At 36.2% G+C, this 20,684-nt stretch overlaps 2 protein-coding genes across 5 annotated transcripts in view; one reads left to right on the plus strand and one right to left on the minus strand.

Moving 5' to 3' along the window:
* Positions 1-6,578, minus strand: part of PMS1 (PMS1 homolog 1, mismatch repair system component) — an 83,215-nt gene extending 76,637 nt beyond the window's left edge. For 2 of the 3 annotated variants that reach the window (XM_045559984.1, XM_045559987.1), the window contains exons 1-2: positions 6,490-6,578; positions 5,555-5,736 (exon numbers count right to left, since the gene is read on the minus strand). In XM_045559984.1, coding sequence (XP_045415940.1) covers positions 5,555-5,567 — 13 coding nt within the window. In that variant the 5' untranslated portion in view covers positions 5,568-5,736; positions 6,490-6,578. The remainder of the gene's footprint in view (positions 1-5,554; positions 5,737-6,489) is intronic. The other variant, XM_045559985.1, reaches the window with a different exon arrangement.
* Positions 6,579-6,705: 127 nt separating this feature from the next.
* ORMDL1 (ORMDL sphingolipid biosynthesis regulator 1) lies at positions 6,706-18,816 on the plus strand. Of its 2 annotated transcripts, none has more exons than XM_045559989.1 (4): positions 6,706-6,879; positions 8,495-8,675; positions 13,861-14,012; positions 17,236-18,816. In XM_045559989.1, exons 2-4 carry the CDS (start codon positions 8,502-8,504, stop codon positions 17,369-17,371), a joined length of 462 nt encoding a protein of 153 aa, XP_045415945.1. In that variant the 5' UTR covers positions 6,706-6,879; positions 8,495-8,501; the 3' UTR covers positions 17,372-18,816. The 2 variants fall into 2 exon arrangements, with proteins under 2 accessions (XP_045415945.1, XP_045415944.1); XM_045559988.1 differs by having other exon boundaries at positions 6,706-6,819.
* Positions 18,817-20,684: the final 1,868 nt, after the last annotated feature.

The following is a 20,684-nucleotide window of genomic DNA, read 5'->3' on the forward strand; positions in this document are numbered from 1 at the left end:
GATAACTATCCTCTACATTATTCTGCCTAAAACATCATTTTGATCATGTGGCTCCCCAAAGCCAACAGATAAAGTTCAAATCTCTAAACTGGCATTCCAGGTCCTTTATATGCTAGATCCCACCTGTAGATCCAAAATCTGCCAGCGTGAATAATTGTTTTAAGGCTGGAAACCTTTGTATAAACAAACAAACAAACAAATCTCAACTGGAAATTCCATATGTAAAACATGCAAGGAGTGGGCCTGCATCTGCCTTAATGCCTAACTTCAGAAAAACAAACACTAGCTTCACAACACGCAATTCTTCCCTAGAGTCAATATTTTCCTGGACAAAGAAATGGAGGCAGGGAGGACCCTAAGTACTTCCTTTATTTACCATGACTAGTTATATGCTCACATGATGACTCAATCCTATGGAGTCTAGGTCCAAAGAAAATAGCAATGCCCAAAACAAACAAAACCAGAAGGTGTCAGATTAGGATTCCTTCTAAAGCAACATAAGACAAAGTCATGTAAAATAAGATTCAGTAATTGAGTAGGAAATGGAGTATTGGCATTGTAACAATTACACAGGATTTTAAGGAATGCATTTCTGAGGTCAACATATTTCATTCTGAGGGTGTTAACTGGTCACAATTCATAAATACAGCATAACTATATTTTGCTACACATAAGGCAAAGATGATTGGCACAATGAAAAAACACAATGTATCAGAATCTATAAAACAGGTCTTGGGGTTCATCTTCATTACACATAAGATGAAGTAAATCACTCAAATTCCTCTGTGAAATCAACTCATCATCTGTAAAAACGGAGCTAATAACTGACCAGTTTACTGTAAGAATCAAATAAGAAAGTACATATAAAATGTTCTATAAATGCTAAAACTTTATAAAATGCACAGTACCATGATAAGAGAGCATTATGTAAAAGAATGCTGGGAATTCTTTTTTAATACTAACAATTACCCTCTAATTAATCTATATCTTTGATTTAGTTTGGGGGTACCCAGTTTTAAGTAGAGTAACTGTCAACAACTACCTTTCAATGGCTTTTGTGCCTCTCAAGGGCTGGCAAGCTTTCCTACTCCCAGTCAGGTAATGCTGTTCCACTGTCACAACATTCACATAAATTAGTGCTGTCACAAGTAAAAGGTACCTTTCACAATCTTCTGAAGCTTCAGAATGACCTCAGACCTAAGGGCAAGGCTGGGGAACCCACAGCCTTAAGGCCACATGTGGCCTCCTAGGTCCTTAAGTGTGGCCTTGTGACTGAATCCAAATTTTACAAAACAAATTCATTTATTTTTATTAATACATTTTTGCTCATCTTTTATATTTTTAAAATGAACGCATTTAAAATACCAAAGAATAAAATAAGTTTCAACAAAGTAATCCTCCCAGATTGACTAGCACAATTAGAACATTAGTAAGCCATAAGGGCTAAATTGGCAGTTGTTACACTCATGATTTAGCTGCAACTTCCCCCACCTGACTGGCACGACTATCACACGAGGCTGGTTGGTGAGAGTTTATGGGGGTCAAGTACACCAGTCTGTTATCAGTTTTTGACAGTTGTGCACTGTTTCTGTTTGAAGTGGAATTTATGAATAGCTGCACAGCTCAACAGTATTTTTTAATTCTGTCTGCTTAACAGCCCATCATGTCAAAGAAGAACACGAGAATGCTGAAGGGAGAAAACATTATTTAATGAGGATTGGGAATTGCAATATTTTCTTCTTTCTGCAAAGATAAGATGATCTGCTTGCTTTGTGATACCACAATATCAACATTACAGAAATTCAATGCTCATCAGCATTACACACTCATAAGAATCACAAATATTTTAAATTAGAGGGAGAGGTATGAAAGGTTATACTGCAGAAATTAAAAGATGAAAAGCAAAAAAGCAGCAATAAGACCTAGAAATAATGCCACTGAAGCCACTGCCTCTTTCAAGGAGAACACAACTGATCAGCAGCATGAATTAGCCATTAACTTAACACAACGTCATGCAAAACTTTGAAAGGAAAACATACTATTCAATTGTTTTGGATTAATCAACTGATACTACTGACTCAGCTCAGTTTTTATACTTCATTCGGGTTATAACAGAAGATTGTCTTTGCTACAAAAAGTTACTTTGGGCACTCTTGTGAACACGTATCTTTCACAACTTTCAAGATAAATGTCATGAAAATAGACAGAATTTGGTAAATTTAGTGAGTGTATAGATGGTGCAACTTCCATGATAGGAAAACATGAAGGGTTTATTGCACAGATTTAAAAAATGTATTAACAGATCCAGATGCTCTCATTTCTTTTCATTGTACCTAGTATCAGCAAAATCTCTGTGGTAGAGCTATTTTAAGTGACACTTTGCAACAAGTTATAAGTACTGTTAACTATATTCGTGCAAATGCAACATGGCATCCTCACTTCCATAACATGCTAAAGTTGAATGATGAGGTGTTCAGTATGGATTTGCCATATCATTCTAAAAGTGCTTTGGCTATTGCAGGGACAGGTGTTAGCCCAAATTTTATCTCTGTGAGAACAGTTAGTTAAATTTTATGAAGAACAGAAACAACAATGTGAACTATTGAAAGAAGACTGCTATAGGAATGCAGCATTTCTGTGTGATATGTCAAATCAAAATGACTTGAATATATCTTTGCAACGTAAAACTAAGTCTATATACTGTACGTGGCAAAAAAATCCAAGCATTTTGGAAAAAACCTAACTTTTCTCAAAACACTTCCTCAAAAGGAAATTTCAGATGAACATTTTCCCCAATTAGCAAAGGTCACTGATGAGGATGATATATGTGAATCATCTGAAGAATACACAGCTGTTACAGACCTATTAATTGGCAAATACGGTGAAAGGTTCACTGACTTTGAGAATCATGACATCACACTCAAATCAGCATTTCAGCCTCACCTAGTTGATATCACCAAGGCAGCTAAATAAAGAACTACAGATGGGATTGATTGAGCTCTCAATAGATGACATTTTAAAGTCATTGTCTGGTGCTAAGAAACATACAATTGAAATACAGAAAAATGCTTTCTTACTTTTCAACCACATACTGCTGCCAATCTACATTCTCCTACCTAACCCAAATCAAGACACCCTTAAGATCACAAATGACTGACACCCATCTAGAAGATCACCTGAAACTGCAAACCTCCATGCTGCAACCAAATAGTCAAACGCTTTCCAACAAAAAGTAGACATAATAAAGTCACTAAAAGGTTAAAATTAACAAATAGTTTCCATTTTTGAAATTATTAAGTACACAGTAGTTACATTTTTACAAAATAATGTACATTTTTAAGTATATCTAATTGAAGTTTCTTGAATTCAGCCTTATTTGATAATGCTACATTAATGCAGCCTTCCAACATGAAAAGGTTCCCCACCTGTGCCTAAGGGTATAGATCTTCACTGTCCAATATGGTAGCCACTAGCCACATGTAGCTGATGAGCACCTGAAATGTGGGTAGTCCAAATTGAGATGTGCTAATACACACTGGATTTCAAACTCAGCATTAAAACATATAAAATCTTATTAATTTTTTTATATTGATTACAGGATAAAATGATATGTAATATTTGGGATATACTAGGGAACATAAAATGCATTATTAAAATTAAACTTTTTTTTTTTTTTACCTTTTTCAATATGACTAGAAAACTTAAAATTATATATGTGGCTTACGTTACAGTTCTATTGGACAGTGCTGGATAGGGTAGTGGTTAAAAGGGCAGGCTCTGAAATCACACTACTTTGGTTTTATACTAGCTGTCACACTAATAGCTATGTAACACTGAAGAAATTAAACTCTCTAAAAAATCACCTAATCTATGAAATGGGGATAATAATGATATCATCCAGTTGTGAATTTGGGGAGACACAAACATTCAGACCATAGCAGTTAGTTAAGAGAGAAGAAACATGGTATGACACTGAAGGAAGAAGAGTATGGGTAGGGATTCCGACATTTTAGGAAATCAGAAGACATGGTGGGTTGGGGTCCACAAGGTATGACAGAGTTTATGCAATAAATTGCCATGATCTCAGTAAACTAGAAGGTTAAGAAATATGGGGATGAAATTAAAGATTTGAAAAAAGAGATTTTGGAAGAGGCATCGTAGGGAATAAGGAATGAGACAAAGGTGATGAGATTAAAACAACCGTCCAGAAGGCTGAGGTGAGGCTAGGTTAATACCACAAAGTTTTGTTGATCAGTGTTTTTCTTAGATTATTAGAATTCTCAAACTAAGGTAGAAGCATTTCATGAATATTAATGAAGCGCCACTAAAAATAATTTTATCAGCACCTTTCTTGTGTCAATGTAAACTTTAGAAAAACTGTCCTCCTTCCCAGCAAGTCACCATTGCCTTGACTCCTTTCTTTTATATACTTAATTTTAACTGGCCTCCATTTTATCTCCTAGCTCACCTGTATCTCATAACTTTTACTGGATGCCAGGGCCTTATTTCCACCTATCTTCTAAATATCATCATTTAGATGACTGAAGACAACCAACCTAAACTTAACATGTACCAAACTGATTTCAGAATCTTTTTCTAATTAACTTTCTTTTTTTGTACATGCACATTCTGCTTAAGTAATAATTAGCTTTCTTCCTATATTTGTTTGATAATATAAGTAACAGCTAACATAAGAACTTTATATACAACATCCCATTTACTCCTCACAAAACCCTATGTATACTATCATTGCTCTATCACAAATGGAATTTAAAGGCATGATAACTTGCTCAAGATCATAAAACTATTAAGTGGCAGATGCACACCCTGGCATGTCTGACTCCAAAGGCCATGCCCTTGAACACTTTCCATCCAAGCACACAAAGCAAAATTAGAAACCCTGAAGTCATCCTAGAAATTTTCCTCACTCATCCTGCCACCCAGTCCTATCTATCTTACTATCTATATATTTCCCAAGCTAGTCCTCTCCTCTTTGTACTGCCTCTGTTCAGCCCCTCAATCTTTCTCCCCTGAACTACTGCAATAACTACCTAATTAATATTTTAACTTCAACCTCAACCACTTAACAGGGTTCTTTCTATAATCTAAACTTCATCACGTTGCTATCCTACTCAAGACTTTTGTAAAGGATTCCAACTTCTAACCAGGTTGTCCTAACTCCCTAACAACTGGATTTCTGCCTGCCTTTCTAATCTCATCCCATCATTCCCCAAATGTGCATTAGGCCAGTCATACTATATAACTTGTCTCTCTTAACGTGGTGTTACCCACTTCTCCCTTAGCTCACAATGTCCCCTCTCTCTAGGCTGACTTCTAACCATCCTTCCACATCACCTTCTCAAGGAAACCTTTCTTCCCTGCTCCAACCTCCTTCCCTTCATTGCCCAAGAGATTAGGCAACCCTTCCACTGTATTCTCATAGCACCTTTTCCTTATTCCTAATCCAAAACTCATCACGGGTTATTCTATTTGTTTGTCTGTCCCTTCCTCCTCAATCAGAGCTCTTTGAGGACAGGGGTTTTATATTACTTACATATCCATAACATACCAAATGACCTCTTTTGAAAAGTGAAGGGTTGATATCACGCTTACAAGTCACAGCATAGAATGTCTGAGAAAGTTAGGATAGCCAGTCTTCCATTTATGCTGAGGGAAATGGAACACTTCTGAAGACTGCCGATGACCAGGAAAGTCAGTTAAAGACAACAGGTGCACCTAAAAAAAGAAGTAGAAATCAGAGAACTCGAAGACTTTAGGGAGAACACACTAAAAAATAATTTATTTAATTAAAGAATAAATGAAACCAATTGTTTTCATAGAACAGAAATGCAAGATACATATACACATGTATAGGAAACATCCCCTTAAATCTATTTCAAAATGTTTAAAGTTATTTCAGCAATAAAAATCATAAACTTTGCACACCGCCAAGGTAGAAGAAATTTCATAGACAATTGCAAAAAATCTAATCAAGACTATTCTTCTCCGTCCTCAAATAAGATTTATGGAATCCACATTTCCTCAGAATGTAATGCAGATGCCTGTCTTCCTCGTATGGATAAGCCCAGAATAATACTAGCAACAATCGTGATTAACTTAAAAAAGTTTACTTGCACCCTTTGTATAATGGCACAACACAGCATGCTATAAAACGCCACACTCACAAGAAGAGTTACAGTTGTCATGGGTTAAATTTTCTGGCTGGAAAACAAATTTGAAGTCCTCCACCCAGAAGGTTCTAAGGCACCGGCTGCAACAAAGGCCACCCGGGACCACTAGGAAGCCCCGACCTGCTCCGACAGTGCCGTCCACGCGAGCGCGCCCCCCAGCCCGCCCCGTTCGCTTCCTACCCCTGCCGGGAGGTGCCCCCGGCGCGGCGGCGCTCGTGCTCGGACCCGGGAGAACTTAGGGGAGTCCTCGAGCCTTCGAGAATATAAAAATAAAAGCCCGTTAGCCAAACGACACTACCTTCTTGCTCGCGCGAGGCAGGCAATGACCATCCACTAGCGGCGAGCACCCAGCGCCCAGGCCCGGCCTCACGGGCCTCCCACTCGCCCCAGCGCGCGCGCGCACGGCCAAGCGGGCACCTGGCGCGCCTCACTTAGTCCCGCCTTGCCCGGGAGGAACGTGGGATTGACGCTGCTCGCAGCCAATCGCCTGCCAGCGAGTTTGCCCCTGAAGGCTTCCGCAAGCTGCGCAGCGCTGGGGCGGACCACTGGCATTCGGGGCGTGGGCATACGCTGCCGTAGCCGCCGGGCTGGTCCTGCTCCGTGCCGGCGGCCGGGAGTGGGGCGGCGGGTAAGTGGGCACAAACGCGGAGGGCACGACCACGGAGGGCTCGTACTGCTGCCTTCGTCGGTAGGGAGCTGCTGGCGCGCCAGTGTCGTTCTCAGGGGACACAGTGGGCTCGGGCTGCATCGGCGGCGCCGTGTCTGTCTATGCGGGGCGAGTGGCCTCAGAGGCTCGCAGCCCAAGTCCTCGTTGCGGTGCCGCGGCCCTGACGGGCTGTGCTGCTGGGAGAAGGAAGGGGCGGGTGGGGGAGGCGCTGCGGCGGTAGCAGCAGCGGTTTGTGCTGAGTTTCCACCGGCCCGGAGCTCAGGCTGCTGCGGGAGGCTCCCCCACGGGGACCCCCGCGAGCCGCGGTCGGCACCGGCACCGGCTCGGGCAGAGCCGAGAGCTGCTTCACTGTGGGGTCAGTATTTGGCAGAAGCGGCGCGGCAAACCCGCCGGGGTTTTCTGGTTGGGGTGGGACCTGTACCACGCCAGCTTTGCCTTCCAGCTGAGATGTAAATTTTAGGCCTCTTTCGAACATTTTTTTCCCATCTCGTGGAAAGTGGGAAAACTATCTTAAGCGGTGGCATGTTCTAGGTATAACTTGTAACAGTTAAACATAATATATGATAAACGATGGGTGTTTACAGTATTAGAAATATTCATACATGTAAATTTGAGATTTTTTATTCATCTTTCGTCACCGTGAGGCTTTATTCCTGTTCCAGAGATCTTTAGATGGTGAAGAGGACATTATACGCGGAAACCCCACGCGGATGGGGTTATGAGAAATTACTCTCTGTGCTAACTCTGCAATGGAACAAGTTAATATGTTTTAAATCAGAGCTGTTCCAAATATAATCTATCCCCGTTTCCCTCCTCCCCGGGATGATAGGTATTCTTTAACACAGTTTTATTTTAAGAGATACTTAGACCTAAGTAAACATCAGCGTTAAAATAAGTGGGAACAATAATCAGTTCTTCCTTTGGTGTTCATCTTGAATGTAAAAGGGGAAGGGAAAAACTTTTTTAAAAGAAAGAAAGAAAACTGAAGTTTTAGGGGAGTTAACTAGAGAAATATTCGGAAGACTCATTACTTTAACCTAGTTGTATCACAAAATTGAGAAACATTATCCCTTGACCATGTAAATTTTACACAGGATTATGTCAATGGCATGTTCCTCCCAGCGTCAATATTCAAAAAGAAGTGATTTGAACTCTGACCACTCTGTGGCTACAACATTACCTTAAAGAGTCTGGCTACTCAACTGACTGGCTGGGTCAGTTCTGCTTTTTTTTTTTTTAATATGAGATGATTCTTTTGGTAAATTTAGCTCTGGGCTTGTCACTTTGCTCTCATGATATAAGAAAATATAGGTTTTCTCTTTCAATTTTGAGTTTTCCTGTCCATTATTTCATTTAGTAAAACTAACATGCTAGAAGACAAGCTTTAGGAAAAGATTTTTAACTATCTTTTGAAAGAGAACCGTAAAAATAAATCTTGTTTATCTCACCATAATGTCAAAAGTTGAGGATTCTTCATCAGCATCTGCAAGTAGCATATTTTGGTGGGTGCATGTGTTCTATTTCAGAATAACTAGGGAAAAAATAATCCTCATAACGCTTTCTTTGTCATGTCAGAATTAGGGGTATTTAGTTTGCCAGTTTATCAGTGTTGATTCATTTCATTACCTCCCTACAGAGCAAACATGAATGTTGGAGTTGCCCACAGTGAGGTGAATCCAAATACCCGTGTAATGAACAGCCGGGGTATGTGGCTGACATACGCATTGGGAGTTGGCTTGCTTCATATTGTCTTACTCAGCATTCCCTTCTTCAGTGTTCCTGTTGCTTGGACCTTAACAAATATTATACATAATCTGGTAAGAATATCACCTTATACTGAACACTTAAAAGCTTAAGACTTAGTGGTTGCCAGAAGTGACGGGAAGGAAGGAATGGGAAGTTATTGTTTAATGGTTACAGAGTTTCAGTTTTGCAAGATGAAAAAGGTGGACATGGATGGTAGTGGTGATGGTTGCACAACAGTGTGAATGGACTCAATACTACTAAATTGTAAATTTAAAAATGGCTAATGGTAAATTTTATGATATATGTATCTTAAGGTTTTATGATATAAAAAAACATGACTTTGTTTTAATAGCTTTATTGAGATGTAATTTACATACTATAAAATTCACTCATTTAAAGTATGTAAGTTCAGTGGTTTAATTCTAGTCTGGAATATGATTTGATTTTTTCCATCACAGTTTATTTCAACATTGGGCCTTTTTTCTAAGTAAGACTATATAAAATACTAGGTCGTTTTAGTAAAAATTACAAGAAAGTTACAGAATTACAGAAGTAATTTTGTGTTTTGGTTAACTGGAGTCTAATGAAAATCTTTGGTTTCAATCCTTGTTAAATCTTTCTAAATTGTATATGTATACTTTCCTATTTCAGTATAGAAATTTTGAGCTTAATCATATCTTATGTGATTCAGAATCTTATAGTGCCTTAGCTGCTTCTGGTTGACTGTCACTCTCGTGTATTAGCTGTATTTATATTAGCTTTACAAAGTATCAGAGGTTCCATTGACTCTATGGACCATATTATGCAGCCCTGGAAATTGCTTGTTACAAAAACAAGACACACAACGATCCTGATAGTGATTTTTCTCTTGTCTATAATACCGTATTAAAAGTAGAATGAAAAGGGAGAAATCCAATTAGTTGAGAATTTTTTTTTTGTCCCTTGCCACATCTGTATGAAAGTTGAGAATTTTAATTGAATCCAAAGTAACTATATTTGTTTAAAGATAACGAAAAGAGAACGTAGAGCATTAAGACAGAAATGTAGGAGAAACAGATTTTTAAAAATTAATATTTATATCTTCTGCAGTGTATTTGAAGTTGGCTTGAGGACAAGGATGGTGTGCTAGTGGAAATGATAAATGAATGTCCATTTAGTCCATTTTATGTGATAGACTCTGTAAGGGCAGACAATGTATGGTTTTCAATAACGACTTCTCTGAAATACTTGACACTAAGCATCTCCCTTTTACTGAAGGTTTTCCTTTGGCTTCTGTGGGATCATTTTCTCCTGGATACATTTCTGATCTTTCCTTCTCTGTCTTTCCTCTTGCAGGGTCTTCTTCTCTTTTCCTCGCTTAAATATTGCCATCCCCAAGGTTCTTTTCTTCATCTCTGCTTGTGCTATATATTCTGCCTAGGTCACTTCGTCTACCCATATTTGCAGTTTCTACCTGTAGAATAAAGATACTCATATTTATAGCACAAGATTACCTTGTACCTTAAACCAAACAAGTATAAATGGAAGTCATCTTATTCCTGATCAGTTCCTCACCACCCACAATGTGCTCCGCTGACTTCATTCCTAATCTTTTCTAAAGGCCAAGCCAGCCAACTGAATGTCAGTGGTAAAGTGATTAATGTACAGGTTGAGCATCCCTAGTCTGAAAACCCCAAATCAGAAATGCTCCAAAACTTGAAATTTTTTGAGCACGGACATGATGCTACAAGTGGAAAATTTTACATTTGACCTCGTGTGACAGGTCACAGTCAAAACTTTGTTTCACGTGCAAGATTACTAAAAATATTGTATAAAATTACAGTAAGGCCATGTTTATAAGGTGTATATGAAACATCAGTGAATTTTGTGTTTATACTTGGGTTCCATCCCCAAAATATCTCATTATGTCTATGCAAATATTCCAAAATCTGAAACATTTCCAGTCCTAAGCATTTCAGATAAGGGATACTCAACCAGTAATGTATAGTCCAAACTGAGACTGTTTTTAGAGTAAAAGGGAGCTCCAGTAATAATTACTCAAAGAGAATTGGTGTAAATCAGAACCGTCCTATGAAAACTAGAATATATGTACCGTCACCTTAGTCTTAGGATAACTTCTCCTTTTCCTTTATATTCCATATCTATTTGGTCAAAGCACTGTCCTACTGATTTAATATCAACTTGGTTCCCATACCCTCATTTTTTTCTCACATGGATTATTCCAGTAAACCAAATGGTCTTCTTGATTCTCCTCTACTCTAAACTCCTCCATTCCAGCTTGGCAGAGTGATATTTTAAAAATCCTTGTCTGCTGAAATCATGTGCTAAGTCCTTCAATGATTATCCATTGCATTCACTGTAAAATTCCAAGTTTCTTGTGTAGCATATAAGACCAGTTGATAACAGTGCAGAGGCGATAAAGGGACTCCATCTTATCTCAACCATCTCTAAACACAGGCTGTTCTCTAGCAATAAAGAAAATCATTTTGCTCTCACCTTTTTACTTTGGCTTAAGCTTTTCTACTATTTTAATACCACCCCCCCACTTTGTTGCTCTGCCTGACTGATTCCTACTTGCCCAGCAAAACTCTACTCAGGTATAACCTCCTTTAGGAATCTATACAACCCCCATGCTACATTCTTTCATCATGTGTTTATCATTGTTTTATAATTAGCAATTTATCTTACTATTTTTTAATTTCTATATCTCTAAAAACCTATTAAAAAGTCTGCTGCATAAATTAGTCTTTTCCCTTCTCCAATGGCACATGTATTAAATGAATTTTAGAAGCCATTCCCTGCTCTGCAACCCCCTACGTTTCAAGTTGGTTGACCCAAGATTGAGGCACAGTGTATGACCATGGACAAATTGATAGGTAATTGACACCATGCAGGAAAGCAAACTTTGAATTTATTATTATTATTGGATTTATTCATTAGGTCACCTCACTAAAAGCCTAACTAAGCAGCCATAGATGTAGCAATTATATGACTCCAAATTTGTTTCCTTTGAAGATAGTCTACATTAAACCAATTAAAAATGTAAAATACATACCGAATGCTTTTCAGTATGGGAAAACAGACCTAATTGTTATACCTGGTTAGACAAATGTACTATATTTGCCTTTTTGAACCTTAAAGTAGAAACCTACAGTGATTTTTTTTTTTTTATTTGATTGCTACAGTTCACTCTTAGAGGTATTAATGCTTCACAAGATTCTTAGCCGAGCTTTAAAAATGAGTGAAAATGCTCTTCATTTTGCTTCAGTAAATATTTGTTAAGGACCACCCATGAGCTACATACTTTCTTTTCCTAATTCTTTTGATGTGGGAATAATCATCTGTACATCGCTAACATTTTTATATAGAGACTACTTAACAAATAATATTAGAGTAAAAGATATGGTCAAATAAGATTTTATTCTTTTTCACTGAAAAGGATATATAAAATAAACTGATTGAATATTCTAAACACCAGTTAAGTGCATGTGGTTTGAAGGAGATAGAGGATTCTTCTTCTCTTTGATTCTAACACATATGTGGTCTAGAATAGAGGTTCTTAACTTTTGTGGGGGTCATATGCTCCTGAGCATTTGAAAACATTTCCTTTCTGTGTCATAGTTCCCTTTAAAGCCTATGTGAAAATGGTTTCCTGGTGCTTACAGAATAAACACTCTTTGGTTTAATGTCATCTTCCAACATACCTAGTACTTACTCCGTACCAGCCTTTATTCCTGAGGTATTCGGGCTAATGGAGAAACAAACATGCAAATAACTCTAACATAATATATTGCACTATAATAGTATTTTCAGTAAAATTGTACGCAACCACATAGGAGGCTAATTACTACTGAGGAGGGTTTCACTAAGGAATTGTAATTTGAGCTGAACCTTCAAGATTCAGATTGTTGACAGGGTGGTATCAAGGCTTTTGCCCCAGCAACAAGGAACCTTTCTCTACTCTGCATTTGCTGAGTACTCTGATTATACCTTTGATAGCAGTTTCTGCCCTACCTTCTAATTGTTTAAGCATATGTTTTTTTCTTCTTACCATCTCTTAGAGGATTGAATTTTTTTCAAGGCTAAGTACACCTGTTTTCCAGTTTCAGATGTGTATACATGTCCTGTGTCCTGTACATATCATCCACTTATTAAATGTTTGGTGAGTGAAATCCAACTGAACATGAGTCCTTTCCTTCATAGCTTAGATGTTATTGCAGCTAAATAACTTTTGAATTGCCTATTAATAATAACTAGGAAGTAGACTAAGCTTTGAAAGGAAGGGCTCTCTTAACTAAGTATAACATATAATTTCAAATCACTAATCGTTCTATTTTTTATATATTTATTAAAAGTTGAGGTAGAAAAAATGACATTACATGGTGGCTTCTACAAGGAAAAACTGTTTCATGGTAATATTTAGGCTTTCTGCTGTTACCAGTACCTCAAACAGTGATCCTGAATGAAGTACTACTGATCACAATCTAAATGGGCATCATAATCACAAGGAAACCACATCTAGTGTATATTGTTTTTTTCTTAACCTAACCACAAAATTAGGTACTTAAACATATCATCTGACGGAATGGCTTTTGGTAACGTTTTTTACTTGTATTTTTAAAAACTGACTTCAGAAGAAACACTATTGTGGCACAGTGGTGATTTTAAAAGTGAATTGAATCAAATGTTATATTTATTACATCAGACTGTCCTTGTTGCTTTGGAAAAGAACTACTGAGGCAAAGGCAATCCTAATATTAAATATTTCAAAACCATTTTCCCTGACAGATTTTATTTATTTGATTATTTTGTTACCAGTTTATATGTCTTTATCATTTTATAAGTATTATCAGATTTACTAATGACATTCTGGAGAAAAATTCCCTACACACTGGGGAAAAAGGTAATTCTTTTTCCTAATGGGAAAGGTATTAGAAAATCTAAATGTAATGAAATGTAATGATGTGAAGTTACCCTGATGATACTTTTTGTTTATTTTCAGTTTAACGAAAAGAGATGAAAACAGGTTACTTGTGGTTGACCTTTTACTGATTTTCACCAAATATTTATATACCCCAGAAAGCTTTATTTTGCCATAAAAAACTGACTATAGCCTTTCACTGTTATGTGAAAGCTTAAAACTTTGAGCTGTTAAATCACACACTCTGTCACAAACAGCCTGGAACTACCTTAATGCTTAATGACAACTAATTTTGTATTTGATATTGATTATATACCCCCTTGCTTATTTTCCAGGGCATGTATGTATTTTTGCATGCAGTGAAAGGAACACCTTTTGAAACTCCAGACCAGGGTAAAGCAAGGCTCCTAACTCATTGGGAACAACTGGATTATGGAGTACAGTTTACATCTTCACGGAAGTTTTTCACAATTTCTCCAATAATTCTGTAAGTGGTAGAAATTTTTAGGTATGAGGAGGATTGGATAAAAGGAAGATGTCCTTTTATCAGATTGAATTGGAATTAGAAACAATATTTTGTTGAAAACTTTTATCAATAAATAGCTACCTCAGATAAAGTACAGGCACTTTGATAATAAACCAGTTTTCACTTCAGGCAGTACATAAGGAGGTGACATTTCATGCTCATCAGTGTGCCTAGACATTCTAGGATGTACAGGTCAGATACATTCCAGTTCCTTTCCTTAATTTTCTTATAAAAAAACTAAACATAATTATATTCTGTATTGCACTATCAGATTAATCTCCCCAAATAATGGTTTAGATGATCAGAAGAATTTCATTGGCTACCCGGTCCTATTCAGATGTTCAACTCCTTGGGAGAAAGAGTATGCTTTTGAAAAAGAGAGGTCAGGCTTTCATTATAGAACAGACCTGAGTTGAGTCTTGTATATATTACTCAGCCAGCTTGGTTTGCTCATATATAAAATTCTAGCTAATGATACCTATTTCAGTCCTGGTGCTATAAGAAATGAATGAGATAATATCTATCTGTAAAGCATCTAACCTTGTAACTGGTATCTGATTTCCTCCTATTACCTGATATTCAGGATCCTCCAGAAAATGGTTCCTACGTCATTTTCCCTTTACATGAATATTTTATCCTCACCTAACTCCTACCAGATCAAGCTCTTCTAAGCATCATTTCTTTAATATTTCATTTGTAGTCCCACTTCTATGCCTTTGTTCAAATCATAACTCCTACCTGAAATGCCTCTGCCTTTATTTTTTTCCAGCTTTACTGAGGTATAATTGACAAATAAAAATTGCATATGTATTTTGTTTTATTTCTCCAAAGAATTTATAAGTGCATGGATTGTTTTGAATCCCACACACAGTGCAGTGGCCTGCACATAGTAGATGTATTTCACATGTATGTTAATCAACATTCTGTACCACATAGCTCATACATAATTTTTTTGTCCATGATAGAATCAGAATAGCCTTTAGTAGCAGAGAAGACTTCTTGGAGATACTGGAATTCCTTAAGCTAGAACTTAAGGGATGGTAGGTTTTGGATAGATGTTTAAGTAAAGGAAGGCATTTTCAAGTGAAAGAAATAAACTAATCATAAAGTAATAGGCTTCTTTTTCCTTGTATTTATAGCACTTTGAAGAAATTTTGAATTGGGTTAGTCCCATATAAAATTAACCTCAAAGAAAAATGTCTGTAGTCTAACAAAAATAAATGCAATAACAAAAATATTGGCTATTCAGATGGCCCTAAGTTTGGTTTTTGGCTTAACTACTTTTAAGTTATGTGACTTTTGGCCATTTTCTTGAAAGCCTGTTTTCTCATCTATAAAATGTTGAGGATTGCATTATAATACATATAAAAAGCGTGACATTCTGAATTTTCAGTAAGAGCCATCAGAAAAAGGTCAACTAAGATGTATGTGTATCAGGTCTATATTTCTCAAAATATATTTTTGACCAACAGGTGTGATTTCAAATATTTTGATTAGATTCCTTATGTAACTGAAGAAACAGCATTAAAGCCATCTGTATAGCATTGATATGTTTCAAAGTACTTTCACATTTTCTTATTTAATCATCATTTGTCAGGTTAGGTGTGACATGAAAAGTTATACCAGATTTTCAGATAAAGAAACAGACTCAAATACATTATTTTGCTCAAGATCTTGCAGCTAGTTGGAATCAGGAGCCAAGATTAAACCCTAAGCTTTTATCTTCTAATACAGATCTCTTCCCAGTATATCCACGGGAAGATAAATGTTATCACTCTGATTCCCACTTGGGTTTTGCATACCATTGGGGGGTTGTCTAAGTTTTTGAAAGAGTCAAGTAATTTTCATATAATCTACACACACAATTAGTTTCTGTTAAAAGACAAAGGGGACATACGTTATGATACGGTAAGAACCCATTCTAAGATTTATTATTTCCAATTTATCAGTTTATAGATTAAACATGTAATGATGATGGGAAATCAAATGAGCTTACTAAGTGCAAGTAATATCCTATTTTGTTCAGTAAAGGAAGTATAAAAACAGTCAAGTATATGAAAGCAGGAATAAAGAATTTAAAGATTGAAGAATATGTTTTACTCTCAAGAAAGAATTTTTTGACCATAGTTTTGTGAAATAGGTGGAAGATTATAGAATTTCTCAATCTAGATTGTTCTGAAAATGATATATATGGTTCTCTATCATGTTTTTAGTCATACTTGAAAGTAGCTATTCTTTTCTAACCATATTACACAAGATATTTATCTCCTTATGAGAAACTAATGACAGTAGTTAGAGGAAAGACTGTAAGAATACTTTTCTTGTGTACTATAAAAGTTATTAGACAAACACCTATACATATGGAAACTAATTTTTTAGTTATGATCAAGTAAGATATGTTTTTTTCTTTACATCTTATCTATATTAGGATATTGTTTGAGTAACCAGATGATATGTCTGCACTTTGATATGCCCTTGGGTCCAGAACTAGGCATTCTGGACTCGGTGATTTATGGTTTTAAAGATGGTTTAGGCTTGTTAAATTCTCAGATGCTAGATGTCTGAATACACACATGTACTTAGTTATAGCAAAACAGCTGGAATTTTACAACAGTCTCTTTCAAGTTACCAGTGAAACTGGTTTTAGACAAGCTCAACTACAGTATGAAAATGTGAACATTAAAAGGGCAACCAAGTATTTGTTTCCTTCAAAGATATGAATTGTACTAATACACTAAAAGTCCATTTTTCAAAGCTTTACTGTAGTAGTTCTTAACTTGTGGGTTACAAAACCCTTTGAGAATAAAATGGGTGGATGCTTTGGATCCAGATCTTTTCTTCAGCAACATGCACAGAAATGCAAAACTACACCTGAAATTTCAGAGGGCATAGGAAGCCTAGTTTGAATGCCTTTTACTTTAAAAGATGCTAAGTAGCAATGCATTCTATTAAATGTATTTATATAATTGCAGAAATGCTAAATGTGTATCTCCATTAAACAAATTTTTAAATCCCAAGTCAAATAACTTGAAGCCAAACTGTTTCTTTTATTTTAATGCTCAAAAATGGTTTTACTTTTAGGTATTTAAGTTTCAGTGGCCTTTTTTCTACTTTTTAAATTTTTAAAATTCTAAATAATTTTATTTTTGGATGTTTTACGTATTTTTAACTTTTATCTCTGCAGATATTTTCTCGCAAGTTTCTATACGAAGTATGATACAACTCACTTCATCCTAAACACAGCTTCTCTCCTGAGTGTGCTAATTCCCAAAATGCCACAACTACATGGTGTTCGGATCTTTGGAATTAATAAGTATTGAAATGTTTTGAAGCTGAACAAAATTTTCTAACAGCTACTGAGTTTCCTATAAGGAAGGAGTAGTTAGTAAACTGCACTGTTTCTGTGATAATATGAAATGAGAGGTGTTTACATTGGAGGGCCTGTTGGGTTCTTCATATGCTGTTTTGAGGTGCAGATTTCTATTAAAAGATGCCTCTGTTTAATGCATCTGGTATATTTCTGAAGAGAGGCTTTATAAGCAGGCTGGGCAGGCCCAGCTTATAAGTAAATGGCAACACAGTGAGGGTGTAGTAGATGAATCCAAGGAAATAAGAGATTTGTAAGAAACTAGGACCAGCTTCACTTACAATGAATGGGCATTATGTTAGGAAAAGAAAATTTCCAATCATTCAGTCATAGTCAGTTTAAGGAGACTTACATGTAAACCAGAATCATCTCTTTATAAGCTTATTAAAGATTGTTTTTATTACCATACGTACTCCTCTTGTTTTACATAAGAGGAGATATACCCTCTCATTTTATGCAAGCTAGTTCCTACTTAGGAGTGTACTTTTTTTGGTTTTGCTGGCTCAATATTTTGTGTTGATAGATAAGGTTATTTTTATATTTATTACGTTACAGAGTTCATGAAGGTCCACCTTTATGACTGGGGAATAGAAGATAGACAGGTATCTCACAGGCAGCCTCTGAGTCAGCATTCTAATTTTGGGACAAAGTGGGTTTTACTGCTTTTCCAGACACAAGGCTGCTATACCAATTAAGAAAATAATTTATTTCAAGCAGTTAAAGTGTATGGTGATTTAAACTGTCTGCTTATTTGGTTGAGCAATTTAATTGGTAAAGTTTGTCATTTTTTAGAAAAGGAAATATAAAACGGACAACTATATATAGCCAGCCTGTGGTCTGGCAGAAACTGTTTCTCTAGCAGTAGTACCAAAGTAAGTAATGGAGTCTTTTTTAGCAGGTCTGCAGTAAAAGATAACATTCTCTTTTCTTAGTCTGCCTGCCCTCAACCCCCATATTTTGCCCATTAATACTTTGCCTTTAAATACATGAGTCTTAGTGTAGATAACCCAAAATGGTAACTATTTCCAGAACACCAAGCATACTGAATTTTTGGGACTTAGGAAAGTTTCCTATAGTTGCTAACATTAATTGTAAGAAATAACTATATACTACTTTGAGAAGTAAACATGTCGAAAAAACAAAGTTCTGATATGGAATGAAATTGAAAAATTGAGTAACATAAACAGAATTGAGTGAAAAGAGTTATAGACCAACTTAAAGATCAGTTTGTGTCAATAAACTGACTTTTGGGGATAATGATCATTGTTTTGTATTTCAAAAGTATTGAGTTTAGAAATCAGTTGTATGAGACAGCCTTTGTATGTTTGTCTTTTCTCATGTATTTTTAAATAACCAGTAATCTATACTTTAATAAAATTTTTCCTTGGTGTAAGATTATTTCAAAGGCTCCCCAAATGCAGTCATCAAAATTACATTGACATTTTTCAAGTTTATTCTTAAGCAACTGAATTTGGTAACAAAATTAAGGTAACAAAAAATATTCCTTTGTTTTTCTTCATTTTAAAGTTTAATCATCTCAAAAGGCTTACATTCTAAGTACGTATCTCAGAGATAGAAGTCTTCCTCTGATATAGGCTTTCTTCCTCATTTTCCCTTCTTTCTCCTTTCAGTGTTTTAAAAATATTACTCAATAGGCATTTGAGGGCCAGCGCTGTTGTAGGTATTATTTTAGGTATATCCAAACAAGACAAACCAACTCCCTCCCCTTAGGTGCTTACATTCTAGTTCGAGGACAAATAATAAACGAATAAACAAATACTTGTTATGTAGTGATAAATGCAATGGAAAAAAATTGAGCAGGGGAACCTGCCTCAGGTCTTCCCTGAAGATCCTATCTGAGGTGACATTTAAAACACAGACCTTGCTGACGTGAACGAGCAAGCAATACCAAGATCTGAGGAAAGAGCATTTCCAGTAGAGGTAATGACAGATATTAAGGCTCTGGGGCAGGAATGAGGCATGTTTGAGGAAAAAAAACACAGCCACTGAGGCTAGCAAGGAGGAAGAGAATGGTATCAAATGAGGTCTGAGAAGTAGATAGAGGCCAGATCATAAAGAGATTTATAGATCAAGGTAGCAAGCAGATTTTATTCTAAGTGTGACAAAGCCATTGGAGAGTTTTATGTAGGAAATTAAAAGGACCTAACTTTTTTTTTTAAAGGTCACTGACTAATGTTGAGAATAAACTGTAAAGGAATAAAAAGCAGGAAGAAAATTGGGAAGCTACTGTAGGCAAGAAGCAAAACTAGGGAAGTTGCAGATAAAGTTATAGATAAATCTGACCGTAAAAAGTGGTCAGATTTGGGGTGTGCTTTGCAAATGACTCCTAGTTTTTTGGCCTTAGGAACTAGGTGAATGGTTGTGCTAAATGTAGAAACTGTAGTCATTTTCACAGGTTTGTACAGTTTAAAAAAACATGCTGTGGAGTTTTTTAAAGAACAAAATCTGACTTATTTAGAACAAAATCAATTGTCATGCCATGATAGTTGCTGACTTCAAGTCAAGAGACATAATTACAATTTCTAAGTAGTCATGAGCTCAGAAATGCCACTAATTTTAGCAATTATTAGTGACTCTTTCCTGCAGCAATTACTGCTTTGTGGTTCTAATGATGATTTCCTTCATTCTTCTACATTTATTTATTGGAATCTTCTGTAAGGAAGATTTGTCCTTTCCCTCCTATTTATTTATTTATTCAATCACTTATGGACTCATGGGTATTTTATTCTTTGGGTTATCCTTTATCATTATTTGTTGCTCAAATTGTCCTTCAGCTTTGACCATTAGGAACTCTTCCATGTTGGCTCCTGTGTCCTTTTGATCTGCCCCCATCCCCCTGCCTTTTTTTTTTTTACTTTTATGGTATTATTAAACTATAAAGATCCTAAGGAGCTAACAGCATTTCCTTAAATATCTGTGTGAGTTAGCTTTATAGAGCTATATGATGTTAAGAATTAGAAAAGCCCTTAGGGACCATGTAAATTCAACTCCCTACTAGAGCTTGAATCTTTATATTAACCACCACCCTTCCATTCAATTCTGTTTTAATACTAATAGCAGAGGACTTATAATTTATAAAACAGCATATTCCATTTTTGTAATGGCATTTATAATTTGTTTTATATTGAGTCAAAATGTAGTTCTTATTCTATGTATCTCAACTATTTAAAGGTATCAACAGCATTGAATAAACATTACTAGAGCCTTCTCACCCTTCCATATGACGTGGTCTCAAATTTCTCCCA

The sequence above is a fragment of the Lemur catta genome, chromosome 8 (assembly GCF_020740605.2).
Source record: "Lemur catta isolate mLemCat1 chromosome 8, mLemCat1.pri, whole genome shotgun sequence".
Taxonomy (NCBI): Eukaryota; Metazoa; Chordata; class Mammalia; order Primates; family Lemuridae; genus Lemur; species Lemur catta.

Bases quoted from the DNA above. Each gene is read 5' to 3' on its own strand.
- ORMDL1 (XM_045559989.1), top strand. From the start codon at position 8,502: ATGAATGTTGGAGTTGCCCACAGTGAGGTGAATCCAAATACCCGTGTA. The intron at 8,676-13,860 runs GTAAGAATATCA...CTTATTTTCCAG, and splicing joins CAAATATTATACATAATCTG to GGCATGTATGTATTTTTGCA. The intron at 14,013-17,235 runs GTAAGTGGTAGA...TTATCTCTGCAG, and splicing joins ACAATTTCTCCAATAATTCT to ATATTTTCTCGCAAGTTTCT.